At 35.2% G+C, this 20522-nt stretch overlaps 1 protein-coding gene across 3 annotated transcripts in view; it reads right to left on the bottom strand.

Annotated features, from left to right (window-relative positions):
• LOC149074133 (uncharacterized) overlaps window positions 1–20522 on the bottom strand; it is a 151337-nt gene that overhangs the window by 128259 nt on the left and 2556 nt on the right. For 2 of the 3 annotated variants that reach the window (XM_089246436.1, XM_089246434.1), the window contains exons 2-4: window positions 13650–13775; window positions 4950–5021; window positions 1335–1460 (exon numbers count right to left, since the gene is read on the bottom strand). In XM_089246436.1, the coding sequence (XP_089102562.1) occupies window positions 1335–1460; window positions 4950–5021; window positions 13650–13748 (297 nt within the window). In that variant the 5' untranslated portion in view covers window positions 13749–13775. Of the gene's footprint in view, window positions 1–1334; window positions 1461–4949; window positions 5022–13649; window positions 13776–14938; window positions 15036–20522 lie in introns of those variants that run through there. The other variant, XM_089246435.1, reaches the window with a different exon arrangement.

Here is a 20522-nt window from a genome sequence, read left to right as displayed (position 1 = left end):
TCCTAGAAGTAGGTTGTTGGGGGCCAAAGCGTGCCGACTGAGTTGAAGAAAAAAAAACAACGATCGGTGAAGTTCATTTTGAACTTTTATTCTATAAAAGTTGAAAGGAAAAAAAAAACAAGATCATTTACGATCATGAAAAAATAAATAAAACGGCCAACAAGTAACAACCTGCAATCTCGGAGAAAAAAACAATCCCGACATGCACGCAGAAAAAAACCAGCCTACGATATAAAGCAGAGTTCCTGTGAGGGTGAGAGTACGCCGGCGATTTACATATTGTGTCGGGCCGAGCGGTTCCACGTGCACAGAGAATAAAAAGGGAAAAAACATTCTAAAAAACATAGGTTTTTGGTGCCGCATGAACTGAACTGGATCATTTCGCGTTGACAAAAACGTGTTACATAATCACACTACACGTTTGTGTTTTCCTACCGTGGCACATCAGCTACTCTGTCGTCTGCATGCTCCGGTTTAAAGAGAAGCATCGAGCTCGATGAAGTGAAAGAAAACTACAAAAATGAATAGAAGATCGGTGAAAAGCGTACGCACAACGCATTTGATTCCTCCAGAAGCAGTCGGCCAATCACGCCCGACGTAAAACACTACCGTGGGGCTTTTTGCACTCTCTAGAAAAACAGTCGAACTTGTTTGGTGAGTGGACGGCGTGTCACGCTGGGCGATTCACTTTGCACGCAGCACAGAAAACCTGCTCCTACGAAAACCCGGCTTAAGAATAATGGGAAAAAACGTGCTTTAAATCCAATTATCCAGGGTTATTGGCTGCTAAGGCGTTTTCCGCTTTTCCCTGTGCTTTGCACTTTTTTTTAAGGACGTCACTTCCGTAGTAAAAAAAAATGGCAAAAACTATTTCGGAAAACACTGGTTTTTTTTTTTTCAAGGACTCTCACAGAATTCTTAAAAAAATTTCTTTTTCAAGGACTCTTGTGGATTTTCAAGGCCTTGAAAATGTACTTTTTTTCCAAGGACTTTTCAAGGTTTTCAAGGACCGTACGAACCATATTATAATTTTGAAGAAAAGTTAAATTACTCTTAAAAATTATTTTTTCACATAACACTGGTAGGAGTGAGGAATATTGAGGGTTTCACTACATTTCATTTTTTACATGAAATGTTTTTGATGGGATATTATTTAGATTAATGCGATAGCACATATTGAAACAAGGCTGAATTTGGATGCAGTTTCATCCTCAAAGTAAAACAGTCATAGCAGTTCGGTTTTGCCAAATTAGTGATTTTCAATAAATTAATGTGTTATGAATAAACAAGCTGGTCATACGAATCTTTTATACAACAATAGGATGTAGACTCACTTCTAAATAGCCAACTGGTTCAGAAAATGGATACTCAAAAAGTGTGCGATGCTCATCTAGAAATTTTCCTGCTTTACCATTGATAGGAGGACAAAATAACCCATAGTTAAAATGCTCATGCAATTCCTGAAAACAAACAACCAAATACATGAAAACACAACAAACATAGGGCAGAAATCATAATTGTCACTGGAAATTTTTTATTTGTAATAAATTAAATATACTGATTTGCAATAAATTTAAAATTTGGATTATAGCTTTATTCTTGCTGACAGAAGAAAATGATTTTTAAAAAGTCATCTGCCAGTAATTAATGTCTGAAATTCTCAGTAAATTAAGGTAGAATCAAAATGTTTTTCCCCTTAACAGCAAACAGATGTTACGAAAATTATGCAGTCATTTTTTATCATGTATTATGTCATTTTTCGCTTGTAAATAATCATTAATCCATTTCTCTGTAAATCTTGCCAAGTCTGGTGACAACAATGATTCGGCAATGTCATAGTGCCAAGAGAAGTGTAACGATCATGCGAGAACCATCAAGATTATTCTAGAATGTTTAGTTTCCCTATACAGTGGCGCGACTTCCATGGAACTAAGAGGAGTTTGTTGAATTTCAGTCGGAAGACAAGGTCTTATTTGTAGGTCTCGCTCTATTTGTCAGTCGTGTTTCATCAAAATTCGCTGCTTGTGAATATGTGTATATAGCTGTTCTGCAAAATAAATATGTGTCATCCGTAAAATTGCTTCATGCTTTGCCATCCCTAGTGCTTGTAACAGACATTATCTGGAACAATGTGCATGCTCAAGGATACAACCATTTCCACAGAGCCAAGTGAAGAGATTACAAAAGACATTGTCACGTTAGCAAAACAGGTGAGTGGAGAAGGGTTCAATGGTGTGGATATAGACGGAGTCGAACAGCTAATAAATAGCAATTCAGAGGCATCGACCGAGGAGGAATTAATGCAGCTGACTGCTCCTGAAACTGAAGCAGTACCAGATGAAGAAGATCAAGATAAAGAAGTGGAAGACCATGTCTAACATAGCAGAAGGGCTTCACAAGTTCAAATCAGCAATAGATTATTTTCATGACATACATCCCTCTATGGTACATTCTTCACATGTAGAAAAATCAGTGAAGGATGCCTTGTCAACATATTCCAACATACTTGATGATATGAAGAAGAAGAAATGGCAAACAGAAATCACAATGTTCTTTCACAAAACATTGCCAACAATCGCTGCACCCTCTTTCACATTCCCTTTGTAACGTATCGGGATCCGATCCCTCTACGTTAATGGTGATCTTGTTGTTATGTGGGAAATTCCTTCTTATTTTAGACCCCAGGGACCTCTCAGTTACCGGAAACCACCCAAGGACCCGCTGGCAAACCGGTAAGGGCCAGAATGTTCGCTTAGTTCGGCAGTCGGCGGGTGGGGTCTTTCGGCTGTCGAACGAGAACTGGCCAGAGGTCGGGCTACTTATGTCCCATATAAATTAATTTCCCTCATGACGACGATGTCACTATTGTCGAGGGGTCTGGTTCAAATTCTGTTGTCCGGTAAAATATTTTTATTTTTATTAAAGAACCTCCCGGGGGAGTTATTACAACTCTCGTTGTATGGAAAACATACTGTTGTACTCACTTGTTTTCGGCGGGAGGCTGCAGACCTCCGTCGGAACATTTCATTTCTTTTTGTCTTGTTTGGTTATTGTTTACATAGTCGGGAGAGTCTGATCAGCTCTCCGGATTGTGTCATGTTGCCAGATTTCGGATGTAATATTTTATTTGTAATGTTTATTATTTAGTGACGCATGAATATGTAAATCAGATATTTTTTTGAGGCGAAAAGGCCTTGCGAGGACATGTGGTCCTAAAATTTTTATGAAATATGAGTATAAATTCCTCCCTCTTTGTCACAGACTCTGGGCTCATCCTTTGTTTTGTTCATTCAACTGAAGCCCTCTAGTTGGACGGTTCTCCGTCTTGCTACCGTATCATTTGGCCTTAGGCTGGGAAAATAAGCTAATAGTTATTTAAAATGAAATAGTTTATAGTATCTGAATTTGTTTCACGGCAGGTCTGGAATCGAAAGCATTAATTTATCTTCATAGTCGAAATACTTCATTGCTGATGATAGACGGAAAGTAACGTAGCAGCTGGCCTTATCAAGGCTACTTGCAGTAGGTAACATCTTGGAGATCCGGATCTCAACCGAGAGACCCCTTGCTGGGATAGATCCGGCCCTCAACCGAGAGGCTCCCCTGGAGCTGATCAAAGTGGTCCGGCACTCAACCGAGAGGCCCCCCTGGAGCTAACCGAGAGGCCCCTGCTGGAATAGATCCGACTCTCAACCGAGAGACCTCCGCTGATACTTACGGGGATACGCTACGCCGAAGTGACTATCAACGTCGGATGTCCGATCGGCATAGAAGATTGACTATTGATGACCATAAACCGGTGAGACCGTATCTTTCTGTCAATGTCGAATAGAGGGCTCTATGTTGAATTAATCTACTGTTAAAATTGTTTAACTTATACATTCGAACCTAATAAATAATATTTTCATGCAAAAGTTTATTTGTAATAATTTTCCACTTGTCGTTTGCCACTACAATTACTGGATATTTCGAACCGGGCAAGCAACTCCCATAAGGGACATTGCACCTTCAACCTCTGCGCCACCTGGCTCTTCTCATGATGTTCAATAAATGAGATAAGCAAAAAAACCTATGGTTTCGTTTATTTGCAGATTACCAAACTCTCTGTCACCCCCGGAACATAACCCCAGCAAATACAGGGAGGACTGTATACAAAAACCCTTAATGCAACTAAAACCTTGCAACAGTGAGAATGCTTCGTGCATGCAAAATCACAAAATATGACATATTGCTTTTCCATGCACTGAAGAAACACAGGTTCATGCACATTAAATAAAAACTAGAGGGAATATTGGTTGAAATGATTTCAAAAGATAATCTAAATATTTTTTCCATTGCTTTTTCCCAAATATTTTCTATTCTTATCTCCACCTTCTTACACAAACCGTAAGCAACATACTCAAAAAGTCGCAGCTTTTCTACGAAAACATTTTTCTTCTCCTGTCATTTTCTCTAGGTGTAGCTTATGCATCTTATAAGCTGAAAAATATGGTACCAAGATGCTGATTCTTTAAGGAGCATTAATCTTTCTAGTAGATAAGAAGTTGTTGGTCAAATTGTATTCAACTAGAACATAAAAACTTAGATTTTGATTAGCCATTCAACATAAAAGCTGGACTTGAGATGAAGTGCATATGACTTTTTTTCAGACAAGTCAACTGTAGTTCAACATTTTTTTCTTCTTGGATCTGACTGCATTATTTCAAAGTTTCCATGCCAGCTGTATAGCGATCAAGTCATGAACTTTACTCTGAAAATGCTTCAGAATTAAACATGAAAATATTTTTTTTTTCAGTGGCAATTAAAAATATTCAATAAACACAATTTTGATTTTTGTATATAGGCCTATTCGTGAAGCTTTTCCTTTACACTGACTGATAGCTGAAACTCGCAGCTAATTTTTACTGAAATATGAAAAATGTTTTGATTATAGAATAACAATCATCTACCTTTGGTAATGAATCAATAATCTGTTGTTTAACATCCCATAGAAGCTCATCTTTCTTGAATTGGAAAGATTTCTGTAAAATAATAATAATAGTATAACTGAATATAATATGTACTTTATTTGTTGATGATATGCACTTACTTAACTCAGCTCTGGTCTATCACAGACTTTTTTTACCTTTCCTTATCTGAAAAAATGAACCTGGTTTGACTGTTTCCCTTATAGCAAGGCATGACAAATCTGAAGCGCCAGGCTGTCATGGCAACTAAAAAATTGATACTGGCTCCAAAAAAAAATTTCGGATGTATGATTATTAGATTTGAGTCCGAGGGCAACTTAAATTCCTTGGAATTAATATCAATGTGTCTACAATCATGGAAAGGGAATTCAAAATCCCCAAAATATTGAAGAAAAAATATTTTTGGCTTTTCAGAAATTCAGCTAGCACCTAATTTTTTTTTTCACTTGTCAAGTCTTGCCTTATAGCAAAGAACAAAGAGAAAAATCTCCTAACCATTAATCTATTTCCGATTTCATTCACTTGTGAAGCACCAGTCATTTTACGTACACAAAGGGCTAGTTAATCCAGGACCTACAGTTTACAGATGATTCTGGACAGAATTTCTTCCATGACAAAGAGAGGTTGGTACTCTAACTGCTTAGTAGTCATGTGTTTGTGCAGTCATTGTGGCACTTTTTCACAAGAAGCAGCCTCAGTCAGAAATTATTCTGACAAGAAATGAGCTGATTTTGAACCCACAAAGCCTCTTAATGATCTTTGGTGCAGCTGACAGTTATATGTTTAGAACAGGGTTTTCCAATGTGAAAGCACACGCGGAACCCTTGATGATTGCGAGACTTTTCTGCAGAACCCTTAACGAATTTTGAATATTTCTTCAATATATGGGGTGTCCCAAAAGTCAGCGTGTGCTCTGCAGAACAAGAGGCCAAACCTGTAGTAGATAAAAAGTGTCTAAAGGATGAGTTACACACTTCATCGTTTTAGTAAAAATGTTAATTTTGTCAAGCTTACTAAAAAATACTAACTTTTGAAATTTTTAAATCAAGAATTTGTTATTTTAACACGATATAGGCCCTGCACCAATGAAAAAATGTCTATTTCATTTTTTTTCATTTGGTCATCCTAGTTATACACATAGATTCAAGAATAAAGAAAACAAAATGTCCATTTGATCATTTCTTTTCTCCACCACCATCATTTTTTGCACAATAGGACTAATTGGACTATTACTTATACAGTTCACCGCAGATTCCAAACGACTTTTTTTATGTTTCTCACCGAAAGGTTCGTACACAGAACATTTTTTTGTGCAGACTTTCCTCACTAGCAGTGTGCTGTTTGATCACCATGGCACTGTTTTTGTAATAGTTCTTGTTTCAGAGAAGGCACTGGCAAGGACAAAAGAGGGTATCGAACACACTATATACCTGAGCATCTTGTGGAGCGGTTCGTGAATATCATATCGACCTGGACTACCATAGTCGTATTCCACAAATACCCATGGTTTTTAATCATGACAACTAATAAACAGTATCACTGATTTCTCGTTTAAGTATTCACATTATAATTCCCGAAATGCAAGAAGCCGTCAAAAAAACAAGAAAATTGTAAAAAAATGTTTGACGAAATGGTCTTTTTTGATTAATAACAAAATACAGAGCAAGGGAAACAATTACTACTCAGTGCACTTAGTTAACTGGGTTGAGTGTGAATTTTGACATACACCATTCTCATATGAAATATAGAACAAGTGATCAAAGGAAGAGAAAGAGTGAATTCCCCCCTTCCCAGTGTCCAGTGCTCCAAACACCAGCTACAGTAAATATGAATATTAAATTACTCAGATTTTCAGCACAAACTGAAATCTGATCTCAGAGGAGCGAAAAGTTCTAACTTGAGCAAAAACATAAAGCATTAAGTGGAAGGACGGTCAGTTTTTAACAACTGACCATCAAGGTTTTTTTCTTAGAACATGCTAAATGTTTACTTGTCATGTGATGTTACATGACCAGCACTGATTGGATATTGAGAGCGAATATGTGTTACCGACAGGGTTGGTAAAAAAAAAGTTTTTTTTAAAAAAAAAATCAAAAAACCAGATTTTTTTTGGTTTAAACCAGGTTTTTTTGGTTTAAACCGTTTTTTTTGTTTTAAATAGTATTAACATTAGAAACAATAAAATTTCTGAAAAATCAAACTTCTAACAATTAATTAAAATAAAATGTTATGTAATTAACACTATTCCCATATTAATTAATCAATAAATATTTCTTGCATTTTAACAAAAACCAACTTTGCAATTTAATTATTTTTTGCTTAACTCAATGGATTACTTCGTGTTTGAAAACTCTTCCAATGTTATTATTAATCGTATAATATAAAGATGTTTTCTCCAGTTACTTTCAGTATGCTTAATTAGGAAGCTATTTTGCAAAAACTATAATAAAAATTAAGTGAATATAATGTATTTAATGAAAAATAAATAATGCAGATTAATTAGCTATGATTTACGATATACAGTGTGATTATAATTAAGGTTCTGATTTCAAAACACTGTAAAAAAAAGAACAATTGTCAGAATGACTTGAAAATTGACAAATATTCCTGAAGAAATACATATAACGCTGAAGCTTGCAATTCACCTAAGTTTGCAATCCGACCACTGTTCATAACATTTTGAGGTACCCCCCTATGGCCAGAAGTTGCAAGGGTTAAGGTCAAGTGAACTGACGGCCAGCCAGGTGTCGTGCCATCATGTTATTGTCAAAATGGTTCTTCAGCAACTGCTTTGCTGGAATTGCGATATGCATCTTGATAAAAGTTGTTCTATCAACACACTGATGCTGTTGAAGTGCCGAAATGATGTGGTTGCACAAAATAGATTATACTGCTTGCCAGGTACAGCATCATCAACTTGCACATTTTGCACATTTTTTTTTCTTTTGTGAAAGGAATTTCCATTGCTTCAGGAGTATCCATGCAAATTTTCAAGTCATTCTTACCAGTACTTATTGTATAGTTTTGGAATCAAAACTTCAATTATAAAATCACCCTATATATAGCTGATTATTTTTCATAAATCTGTTACTACTATACAGTAAAACCTTGATTAACTGGGCTTAACCATGAAAGTATAAAAAAAACTTTTGAACATTAAGGATGGGTGATATACAGTGTGAGATGTGCTACTTCTTATGGAAAAGAAAATTAAAATGTCTGTTAGGTAATGTAACTACACTGGTGTAAGAAATTAAGAGAATTTGCAGACTTGGTCGATTATCTCTAGAACTACTGTACTGATTATAATGAAATTTGATATGTACATACATTGATACAATACAAAACAAATAACCATTCAATAATTGTAATACACACGCATGATCGTGCGTAAAACTCGTTGGAGTCGGAAGGTATGAAACAGTGGTTGCAGAATAAACAAAAAAATGGGTTAATCGGGGGTATGGTCCCCTCTTACAGATATACAGGTCTCGCAGCGTGATTTCATACTTGAAATAAGGCAGTTTATCATTTCCTGTGGCAATTGGCCCCACTCGTTCAGCAACGCTGTTTTCATTCCCTGGATGGTTCCCAGAGGGGGGTTGTGAGTTGCAATTGCCCTCCCCAGAGCGTCCCAGACATGCTCTATAGGGTTAAGGTCTGGAGATCTGGCTGGCAAATCCATCCGGCGAATATCCTCCCTCTCTAGAAAATCGTCGAGCAGAAGAGCTCCATGTGGCCTCGCATTATCGTCCATTAAAATGAACTCAGGGCCAACTGCACCCCTGAAAAGGCGAACATAGGGCTCCAAGACCTCATCCCTATACCTCACACCAGTCACGGTGCCTCTTTCAAAGACATAGAGAGGTGTGCGGCCATTCAACATGATGCCTGCCCAGACCATTAAACCTCCTCCGCCATAATGGTCGATTTCGCGGACATTGGAGGGTAGGTAGCGGGTCCCTGGTTCTCTCCATATGAACGTACGGCGAGAATCGGTGCTTAGGCTGAACCGGGACTCATCAGTGAAGAGAACGGTCGCCCATTGATCCATACTGCAATCTCTATGCTCTCTGCACCATGATAAACGAATTCTCCTGTCCGTAGAAGTGAGCGGGACGCAAACAGCAGGTCTTCTTGCAGACAACCCTCTCTCATGAACTCTTCTGGAAACAGTTACCCTTGATACACGGGTTCCTGTGGCTGCATACAAGTCACGAGAGAGCTGAGAAGCCGTAGTACTCCTGTTACGCCTTGCTATAATCAACAAATGGCGATCTTCTCTGGCTGTCGTGGCTCTTGGACGACCTTGCCTAGGCTTTCTCTCGATGGATCCGGTATCCTGGAGCTGTTTCCATAAGTTACACACGACGCTGGGCGTTAAATTGAACTCTCTACAAATCTGGACTTGAGATTGGCCTGCTTCTAGCCTCCCCACAATTCACCACCTCATTCCATCATATCATCTAAACATTGGTGGTTACCCAATTTTACTGTTACAATTTGAAATTAACCAATTGCTGCAAAATAACACCAAGAAATTCGCAGAGGTGTGCTAGCAAACGAAATGAGTCTTAACTTACGCACGCTTATAAAGCCTGTTTCTCTACTGGCTCCACCTACACACACACGTGTACGCTTACGTATTTGAAGTACAAGATTTGCATTTTTGTCTAGAAGCAGTGGTTTTACATTCAGTTCAGTTCAGTTTTCATGAAATTCGATAAAATATGCAAATCCTCTTAATTTATTTCACCAGTGTACTAGTACACTAGCCTTTATCCTTTAGGGACAGCTGGTGTATTTATTAGATTATAAGACCACCTGCCCCTAGCATGATGGTGTCACTACTGTTGCTGCTTCTTTGTGAAGGGGAAAAAAAAACCCCGTGAAATAATACACCACTACATTTAGATGTGTGATGCAATCCTTATTCATGAATTTGCTAAAGATAGAGCATTAGAATGTAGCCAAAGGTTAGAAAATGTGGTAAGAATGAGAAATTTTGGCTTCTGTATATAACTTTAAATAACTAAGATACTTCATATGAAAAAAAATATATATAATATATACAGGGTGATTATAAAAAAACTATCCCGACATATGGGCCCCTAACTATCATACCATTCACAGAAACTGAATGAAATTTTGGCATAAGGTATTTTGATGTATGCGCTCAAGAATGATATGGAAAACAACTGTGTCAAATACAGTGAGAAAATTTCGAAAATATCAAATGGCAACACCAAGTTTTTTGTATTGGAATGTGATCTCCATTGTGAAAAACCCTAAATAGCGTTCGAACGGCAACTGTAGCATGAAAATCACCAGCGGTAGATAGGCTAAAAGTGAGGACAACCAATAAGGACAGAGAAGCAGCATAAAATAAAGCATTTTATTGTGTTTCACAAATTTTCCACATGACCTTGTGGAGGACTAATCAGGCTGGGATCTCAGCCGAAGAAACGGTGTGACGAATGAAACGAACATTAATGGTCTGGTGCACGGCAAAGTCCTTTTTACTTTTTCCTTGCCTAGCTCCGGGGATTTCCGTGCTACAGTTGCCGTTCGAACGCTATTTAGTATTTTTCAGTATGGAGATCGCATTCCAATACAAAAAACTTGGTGTTGCCATTTGATATTTTCGAAATTTTCTCACTGTAACCGTAACTGTTAGAATGACACTGTTGTTTTCCATACCATTCTTGAGCGAATACCTCAAAATACCTTATGCCAAAATTTCATTCAGTTTCTGTGAATGGTATGATAGTTAGGGGCCCATATGTTGGGATAGTTTTTTTATAATCGCCCCGTATATTCAGGCCACTTTTATGAGACTTTTTGAAAAAAAACCACTTATACCATCTTATGCCATTTAAAGATATACCATCAAAATGTACCCCAAGAATATAAAATGTGGTAAAAATGAAAAATTTTGGCTAATAATGAACCAATATGATATTTTTCAAGGAAAAAATGATATTTAGGCCACTTTTATTTGATTTTTTGAAAAAACCACTTAGTTAAAACCAAGGTTTAAACCAACGTGGTTTTAACCAAATAACCCTGGACTGAGGTGTGGAATCTGAAAATTTTCTGTGAATTCACCCCACATACAATGATGGTCACTGGTGGGAAATTTTCCTTACGCTTTTCTTTTAATATTAAACAGAAGAATAATTGGAAGGAAAAAAAATTCAGTTCAATGTCAATGCCTTTCTTTATTTGGTTCAAATGAACCCACACCCTCACGGATGAGGACGGGAGCAAAAAGAGAGACAACAGAGGCAGGGTTGGGTTATTGACGTGACAAGCATAAAAAACTGGTTTAAACTGTCAAAAACCTAAATGAATGCTTTTGAATAATGTTTTGAACACAATAGATGAGAAACATTTTTGCATATCACAATGTTCTATTTCTAAACACTAATTTATGACAATAATTGAAACAATACATATATTTTTTGCAGTTTTGAATTTTTCAACATACAAAGCAAAGAATCTAGAACATATAATTTATAATTTTTTGGTCCATTTTATCTAAACTACTGATTACCTGTGTTCAATATACTAAGCGAAATAGAGCTGTTTATTCAAAATGTGTGTGATAGGAGATCAGAGTTAGATTTTCCCCCCCAGAAGCTAACTGAGTATTAAAAAAGTCACAAACGTGTTGTCAATGTTGTCAAATAGATCTTTATAATTGTGATAGGTATGTTAAATAACAAAATACTTAGTAGGCTCTATATACCTTTTTTAGGATTTAATAGAAAAAAGTAAAAAAAAAAAGTGAAGCGAAGAGGATCTTACTATTTTTTATAATACTCAAAAATACTGAAATAGATTTTCATCCAAGGGAAAAAACTCATTGTAGAAAAGTAAATTTACAGATAAGAAGATTTAGATAAGATATCAAAGAAATTCCTCACAATTCGTATTTTAAAACTAGCTGAAAATTTGTTATAATCAGTTTGCTGAAATCGGTGTTCGTTATAAGCAATCAAAATAATAGAGATGCAATACAAAATTCACGAGATATGGAAAAACTTCATTACATAGGAAAATTCGCAATATCTGTGTTCGTTATAAGCGGGTCTGATTGTATAACAAACAAAATACAATTAAAACCATTGAATTTTTGTAATATTTTCTTTGAGGTCTATGGGGCGGATGGGGTCATTTTCAGCTAAGTTTCAGTTTTATGATTTTCACCCTTATACAACCTTTTCATGCGGCCTCTTGAATGTCATATAAGCAAGGTTCCATTTGTGGTAAAGAATCTGTAGAATGGGAAAAATAACCTCAGGCAAGTTAGAAAATGTTTTCCTTTTCTCTGTCTTATGATTGCTATTTAGAATTTGCTATTAAGAAAAGGGATAAGAATCCGACATCATGAAACTCAATTGGCAATCACAAGGAAGAGAGACGGGGGCGCAGAATGCAAAGAAACAATTTAAAAGTTCTGCATCTTTGGAGGAAGACCCCTCATAAAATCCGCATATAGGTCTTGATTTTCGGGAATATCAATTCTCAGGAAGTTGTCTTATAAAAAATTGTTTCAAGTGAAACAGTGACAAGAAAATTTTTGAAACTATCAGGGTTCTGGGATTTTTGGGGTTCCATCACTTCTGAGTAACACCAGTTGGAAAACCCTGGTTTAGAAGATGAAGCCATCCAAATGCATACTTAAAATATGGAGTAAGAAACTAGCAATAGGTGAATGTTTTTATGTGCATGTAGTTCTTTGTCTAATATTGTGGGCAGGATTTCTGCTGACTTCTTATTAATCATAGTGATTTGACTAATCAGGCAATAAAAACTGTTTCCAAATGGGAGAAAGGGCACGCCAAGTTGAAATATTGTTTGGTGACATTGCCATTTATTTGGCCAATTTCATCCTATATTTATTTGCCAAATGAAACATTTCACAATGATCTGACACGTTGGTGATTTGCAACAGGAACACTGGTTGTGTGCCTGTTGCCGCTGTGGGGAGACCTTTTTAAAATGGTAAAATGATTCACATTTGTCCAAAGTTGGGAAACCACAGAAAACAAACATAGATAACCATCTTTATGTGACCATGGGCCTCAAACTTAGGCTTTCTTTCTGTGAAGCAATCCTGATCTAAGCCTCAACTAGAAATGAACATGCATACTCTATCATTCTAAGGCAAGCATCCATTTTGGGCGCATCCTTAACATAAATTTCCGAATAAACAAAGAACAAATTTGGCACTCTTCTGGTTTTTACACTGGGGCACCATATCTACTTGCCCTTCCTCAGTTGAAGCCCTGATTGCAATACTAATGCAACCACACAGCAACTATTGAAAGGCTGCTGAATGCCACAAGATATTTGAACTCCTAATACGGCATGTAAGGGTGTTACAATTTTTTTTTTTGATTATTTATGTGATGTCTGGAACTTTTCAGAAAAAAATGTCAATAAAATTTAGATTTTTTTCATAATGAGGGAAATGCTTTTCTAGGTAATTCATAAAGATAGACGCTCTAACTAGTTTTCACAGCTCCAATGCAGAGTTTTTACTTTTGACACAATGAAGGTGATTTGCGCTGTAAAGGCAAAACTATAATTTTATAATTTATTATCAATATCTAATAAAAAATATAATGTATAACTTTCACAAATCATGCATAAATCTAGATAGAAGGTAAGTACTTGAATGAACAGATCTGGAATGTAAATTTTGAGTGGCACCAATTTCTCTCTATTGCTCCTGCTGGAGACATCTTCAGAGTCTGCAGCTAAAGTTTTCATAACGTGGCCCCAAGTATTGTGCTAACTCTGCAAGAATGAATAAATTAAATATAGACCTATACCATTGATATTTGCATGCACATCATTAAATGTATCACAATTTTCAGTAAATAAGCCATGCTGGAAAAAAAAAAAAAAAAAAAAAAAAATCCAACTTTTTTTTGTAAAAATTCCACTGCTAAACACCACATAAAATTTTGGTCATATAAGCTTCTCTGTTATCCCCATGTATCTTTTTACCTCAATATGTACAGTCGAGCAAAAACAATAAAACTATTTACATAATATAGTCCTGCAGCATATAATCATAAATTAAACAAATTAGAAAACAAACACAGTAGAAGTTCATGGGTTCAAAACCAGGGTGTGATGGAAAAAAATTAAAAAAATTACTCTTAAAAATAAATTTTTATTTTTCATTTATTTCAGAAACATGCAGATTCATAATCAACTTTGATGCATTAGGATAATAAAATTATATCTTTTGTCATTACGATCAAGATATATTCTATTCCAGGGCAGGACAAGTCCCCATGGCAACTAAAAAATTGGTATTGGCACCTAACACTTTATTTGTGTAATCAATCAATTACAGGCTGAGAGCAGCACAAAATGTTTGGAATTTATAGCAGCATATCTGCCAACATGAAGAATGTATATTTTCACTATATACCCTGAAAAAAGTAAAAAGAAACATTATTTTGGAACTTTTTCTTTGGGTAAAAATTCTTTGGAGCCTAAAAAAATTTTTCTAGCACCTAGATTTTTTTGGGATTTGTCCAGCCCTGTTCTATTCTATAAACGAATATTTTCTAAATGATTAATATCAATTCACAATACTTGGAATACAAATTAATGAGTCAATGTCTGACAACATTGTGATAATGTATACAAAGTACTTTGATCTCTTTTAATTAACATGAACTTCCCATGTGTGTAAATATTTCTTCTGGGGATTTTTTGAAATTGAATTCTTATTTGAATTCTTCCCAAAAAACTAAAATTATATTTCTAAATAAAAGATGTTAATATACCGAAAAACACAGGGCTTATTTTACTCAATAAATCAAAAATGATAAATTTTATCAGAAATTTTGTTGCAATTTTACTATTCTCTACCCTTCCCAAAGCTAGAAAAGCATGTGATAAATATACATGAAAAAAAAATCATAATATAGGTTCTTACATACCTCATGCAGAAAATGTTCTGTATTATCCTAACAGAATATGAGCAATTTTAATATTAATATGTAATTTCATGGGCAATCAAAATTACAGCAATCGGTGAAAGAAAGAAAAAAGTTTAGCTTCTAACAATATAATAAGGAAAAGAACTGTTTTATTTATATACACTGCATGAAACTGTTTCAATTAAAAAGGAAATGCTAGAAGAGCTAAATGAAATACAGGATGTCAGATGATGGGAAGAAATGTTCTCTAAACCCCTCATTTATCACGAAGAGCTAAGTTGATGACATCCTCTTTAACAGATTGACAGTTAAGCTCTCTTTTCGATATGATGCCTCTTTTTTTCTCAAAAAAAAAAAAAAAAAAACCATACTGAGATTATATTGGAAAATAACCCAAGAACTCAAATTGGTTTAGTTTTGGTTATTAACTGAGTAAAATATTAAATAGTCATTAATTAGATTCAATACCCATTTAAGATGAGGGTAAAAACAAGGAAGATGGTAAATATTTATTTATGTTTGTGAAAGGGAAATACAAAGAACATGTATTAAAATTTTTATACGACAACAATGGGCGGAGATACGAGGGGGCAAATGCCCCCAGCATCAAAGGTGGAGTCGACTGATCTAATGTATACATGTATATACATCATCATCTTGCCCCCCCCCCCCCCAGACTTACAAGTCTATCTCCACCTATGACCACAACATTTGTATCTTTCAACAGTAAAAACACATTAATTTTTTAAGTGATTTTTCATAGAAAAAAAATAGGCCTAGCTCCCATCATTTATACAGGTTTTTTTTAAACTCAATTAACATGCCACGATACCCACCCTACATATATCATGTCTATTGATACCCAAAAAACCAGACAAAATAGTGAATTGAAACTTTTACATACAAATACAAAATCTAAAGCCCCAACAGGTAAATCACCCAACATGGTGGCTAGGAAAAAAGAAGATAAAAAATATAAATATATATACATAAAGAAAAATAATATTTTGTGTATACATATATTATGTCATTGTTTTATGGACATTGTAGGCCTATAATATTTTATTATTGTATATATAGTTTTTATAATTGCATTTTTAATTGGGCTGCTGTATTATAGAAATATATGACATCCATATTTTTATAGGAATCTTTTCTTAGCCACCTCGTTAGGAATTTTGCTTGTTGTGGCCTTGTATTTGTATTTATATTTATACAACACTGAAAACAAAAATTCCCATAAAAAATATGGATACCACAGAGTCTGGAATTAGTTCTTTCATTAAAAGTGCTAAACTATTGAAAGTAAAAATGAAATAAGTTTCAGCTTCAACAGTTCGCCACTAGATTGTGAATTCACAAATTTTTTAACATGGGACTCTATGAAAACAATTCTAGTAAAACCTTTTTTTCTCAAAATGAGGATTAATCGATTTACACCACTCTGAGATTAACCCCCCTCAATTATTTAACAAACTGAATTTAATCATGAAAAAGAATCGAGTGTTTTTGTAAAATGTCTTTCTCCTGGCTATTTTTTTTTTTAAATATACAGTCAAACTCGGTTATAATGACACCTCAGCTATAACATCAATAATTTGCCATTCGGGCTGATTCAAATGGAGAATAGTTTTAATGAGCCTTGCTTATAATGTTGATAACACCTCAGATATAATGACAAATCTTTTGTTCTTGTTTTGCGATGGCGTTTTCGGAAGAAAATATCAAGCCTAGAGCTGATCACATTCTGTGAATGTTAGTCTCTCGTTCTGTTTATACCTAACTTTGAAATAGATTTATTACATGTTTGACGCTCCAACTTACTCATTCACATGGCTCATAAGTGGAACATTCTGTATATTTTTTACCTATTGCTATATAAAAAATTTTGTTTTTTTCCCCAAAAAAAGTTTACTTAATTCCTAATTTTTTCTAGAATCAGGAACAGAGCCGCAACTGGGTTATGAAGGTAGTAATAATAATGCTTATATTAAACCTCTCACATTTGTCACATTCAATTTTTCCCAATCAAATACATTTTAACAGACTTGCTGTTGCACTGAATTTCTTGCCAAAGGGTTATTTATAAGTAATATTTGGGAGATTTCATAGACAACTCGCAACATGTTTGGTGAAAATTGGCAAAGCCACACTCTAACTATCCCATATTTTTCTCGATCAAATATTGTCCCTAGAATCATAATGAAATAAAAACTTCATGCAACAGTATTTGATTTCATATCTGACTATTTTTTTGTGAAAAAAAGGTCTTAAAAGGGTCAACCTTGGTTATAACGACAAACATTTCTTGAATTTTTGATGGTGTTCTTTTTTATCAGTACTTTCAATCCATACAGAATTAAAATCAAATATTTAATGGCAGCAAACCAATGGGATGCCCAGGTGAGAGGATTGAATATTTCGACCCCCAAAGCATAATATGCCAAATCTGATGTACATCACAGAACAATCAGTGCTACTGCAGAACAATCTGGAAGAATTTTAAGAAAAGTGCAGTGAAGAAACACTATTATGGCAATTTTTCTCCAGAATATTTCTAGTCAGCTGTGGGGTCGTTGCAAAACACAAAATGCAAAAAATTCTGCTTTAGGGATTTTGAAATTTTAGTAAGTACATTAATACCACGACTTATGCAAGCTTAGAGTTACATGATTTTGTGTGAAAAATACACATTTATCAAATTCAAGCATAATCACTGGATAATTGCTGAAAATTAGTAGCAATTATTAAACTATAATCAAGTAAGCATTGTTTGGTCGATCAGAACAGTATATGTACAGAATCATGCTGATTTTTGAGAGTCTACAGTGATGATTTTAAAAGTTGTGGATCACAACTCCTAAGGGTGTCACCAAACTTTGTCTGAAGCAACGCAACAAGCTAGAAATACTGATGTGTGTGTGTGTGTGTGCCTATTAAAGCTTTGAAGCGGTTCTTTTATGTATGTACAATATCTACTAAAGTATTCTGGGGAAACACAGATGAATCATGAACAGGGCAAGAGAGACATGAGCAGTACTGGGCAATGTATTGATTTTTTTATAATAAATCATTGATGTAAGGAATACAACAATATCCCGATGGTGAACACGGTGATATTTCATTAATTACGTTGTCAATTTAGCGAAAGAGCTTGCGCAATGCCCCAAAGCAGAATGTGCCGAAATCTGCAACGTACGTCGCAGAACAATTACCGCTACTGCAGAACAATTTGGAAGAATTTTAAGAAAAGTTGCAAAAAACACTATTACATGTATGGGGATTTTTACCGCAGAACAATTCCAGTCAGCCGAGGGCTCGTCGCAGAACAGTGCTAAACATTCTGCTTTTGGGACGCAATGTTTAATGCTGGTGGAATCCAATGTAACATCGCAGGTGAAATGACGATGCCGTGTGCCTGTGCAATGTTTAATATCGGTGGAATCCAATGCATAGGCGCCAATTCATAGACTTGAAAAATCTGTAGTTTATCCCGTGATGACACATTCAGCAAAGAAAACATGTCAAACAAATAAAAGGGAAAACTGGGGATTTTTTTAAATTGCGACGGGTGACCATACATAAATCTCATTTTACCGGGACGCATTTTTCCTGTCCTGATTTTTTAAACAATAATTACCCAATTTGCTTACTTTAACCATCATATTTGGTGACAATTACCAATTTTTCTTACTTGAAATCCTGATTCCCTATACTTTTCCTGAAAAAACGGGGTCAGCCTGAAATTGCAAGGACTGGAAGAGTATTTTCTTTAGGGATTTTCCATTCAAACAAAGCTCAATTTGATTACTTTTATGGATTTTTCTATGAAGATACGAAAAATCGGAAGAATTAGATTTCCGACCGGAAGATTTTAATAAGGCTAAAAAATTGGAAGTATTGGCACCGATGATAATGTAACATCATCGAGTTGAAATGATGATGTCGATTTAGTGAATGCACAAGCGCAATATGTATTGTGGAAATCTGGCAAGAACATTGGAAATTAAGTGCATTTTCTCGAGTGAATGCCACAAATATCATTTATTTGCAAGACATTTTTTTTTTGAATTATTTAATTTTTTGATGAATTTTTCCCCTACTTTTTATAACTCCTATATGCGATGTTAAATCAATAGGAAAAGCTACGGTAACTAATCTAAATGAAAAAAAAAACCCCATCAGAAATACTTCTTTATGGCAGGGAGGGGGCATATGGGGAATAAAAGAAAACATTTGATAAATTTAGTGTTTAACAAGTATGATCAAATTTGGAAAATATATATATTCACGTCAGTTATTTTTATTTTTTAACTCTGCCTAACAGAAATTAGAATAATGTAAGTTTTCAGATTTCTTGCAGGATATTTTAACACATACACACGTGAATTTGTTAAAATATGATGTTAAACTGTAGTAAAATCAATTCCAAAACACAGCACCAGAAGCAATGACGGATTAATGCAATTTTGTAAAAAAAGAAAACCACTGCAATCTTGGCCTAATTCTTTTCTCCAAGGTACATCAGTCAGTGACAGGGCCGCAAGATATGTTCTAAATTAAATTACACTGAAGGTGATAGCAGGGCTTTGATTTCTAAATGGTGTGCTATTTGTGCTGCAAATATTCTGCAGATAGTTTTATTAAACAATGTAGCAGAATGAATGAACGCCAGAACTTTGCCACTGGACTTATCCCGTTGCCGAGATCTCTTCCAGCCCAGCTTCGTGGCAGAGTCTGGAACACTTTATTTTGTGTAAAAAAAAAACATACGAACTTTTATAACATATTTTTCCCGGATAATTGGGTATTGTCGCGATTAACAAATTTTATGGTGATTACAGACGAGATGGGATTAGGAGTTGGAGAAGTTTCGGGTTTAGTTAAGATGAATGTACACTTATTAGGATGGAGGTATGTTTTAAAAGCAATTGAAGGCCCCCCCCCCAATGCCATCTCATCTGTTATTTTACACTTGCCATATTATATACACAGGATACAAAAAGAAAAAGAAATGACAATCTTATTGTGAAATAAGAAAAAATATATATATATATATCCATCAGAATGAGTCATCTCGCTTAACATCTTATTGGTGAGAAAAAGGGTTTGATAACTTGCGGACTAGCAGCCAGCATCAGTTTTATTGGGTTGAGTTCACTCGTTCCGGTGGATTTAATGAAAATATACAAAATAGAAGTTAAACAATGTCGCACAGGGGGCCCATGCCCCCGAAAGCCAACCAAAAGTTGGAAGAAAAAATTTACGTTTCGGTAAAAGAAAAAAATAATGTATCGAAGGAAAATACTTTTTACATGTTATTTTAACCAATTTCTGTTAATTTAACTGAAAGGTGGCAACTCAAAATTTCTCAGGAAGAAAATTTTTGTGCACCCCTTCCAAGCCTTTTATGCCCCCTCTAAAGGTTGATCCTGCACATGCCTCTGACAAGGAGCCTTTATCAGCTTATGGTCACGATGACATAGACATATCGCTGGGCTCCCACTTGTGTGTGTGTCCTACTCATCTTATTTTTCCTATTTTTTTTACCAAATCTTTTCAACAAAATTAGGGTAATTTTTTT

This window comes from Pholcus phalangioides, unplaced genomic scaffold (genome assembly GCF_987345545.1).
Source record: "Pholcus phalangioides strain wild (caught in Gottingen) unplaced genomic scaffold, Ppha-v1.0 ptg000017l_1, whole genome shotgun sequence".
NCBI lineage: Eukaryota > Metazoa > Arthropoda > Arachnida > Araneae > Pholcidae > Pholcus > Pholcus phalangioides.
The sequence above is the reverse complement of the archived record's forward strand: the minus strand, read 5'-3'. Positions and strand labels throughout refer to the sequence as shown.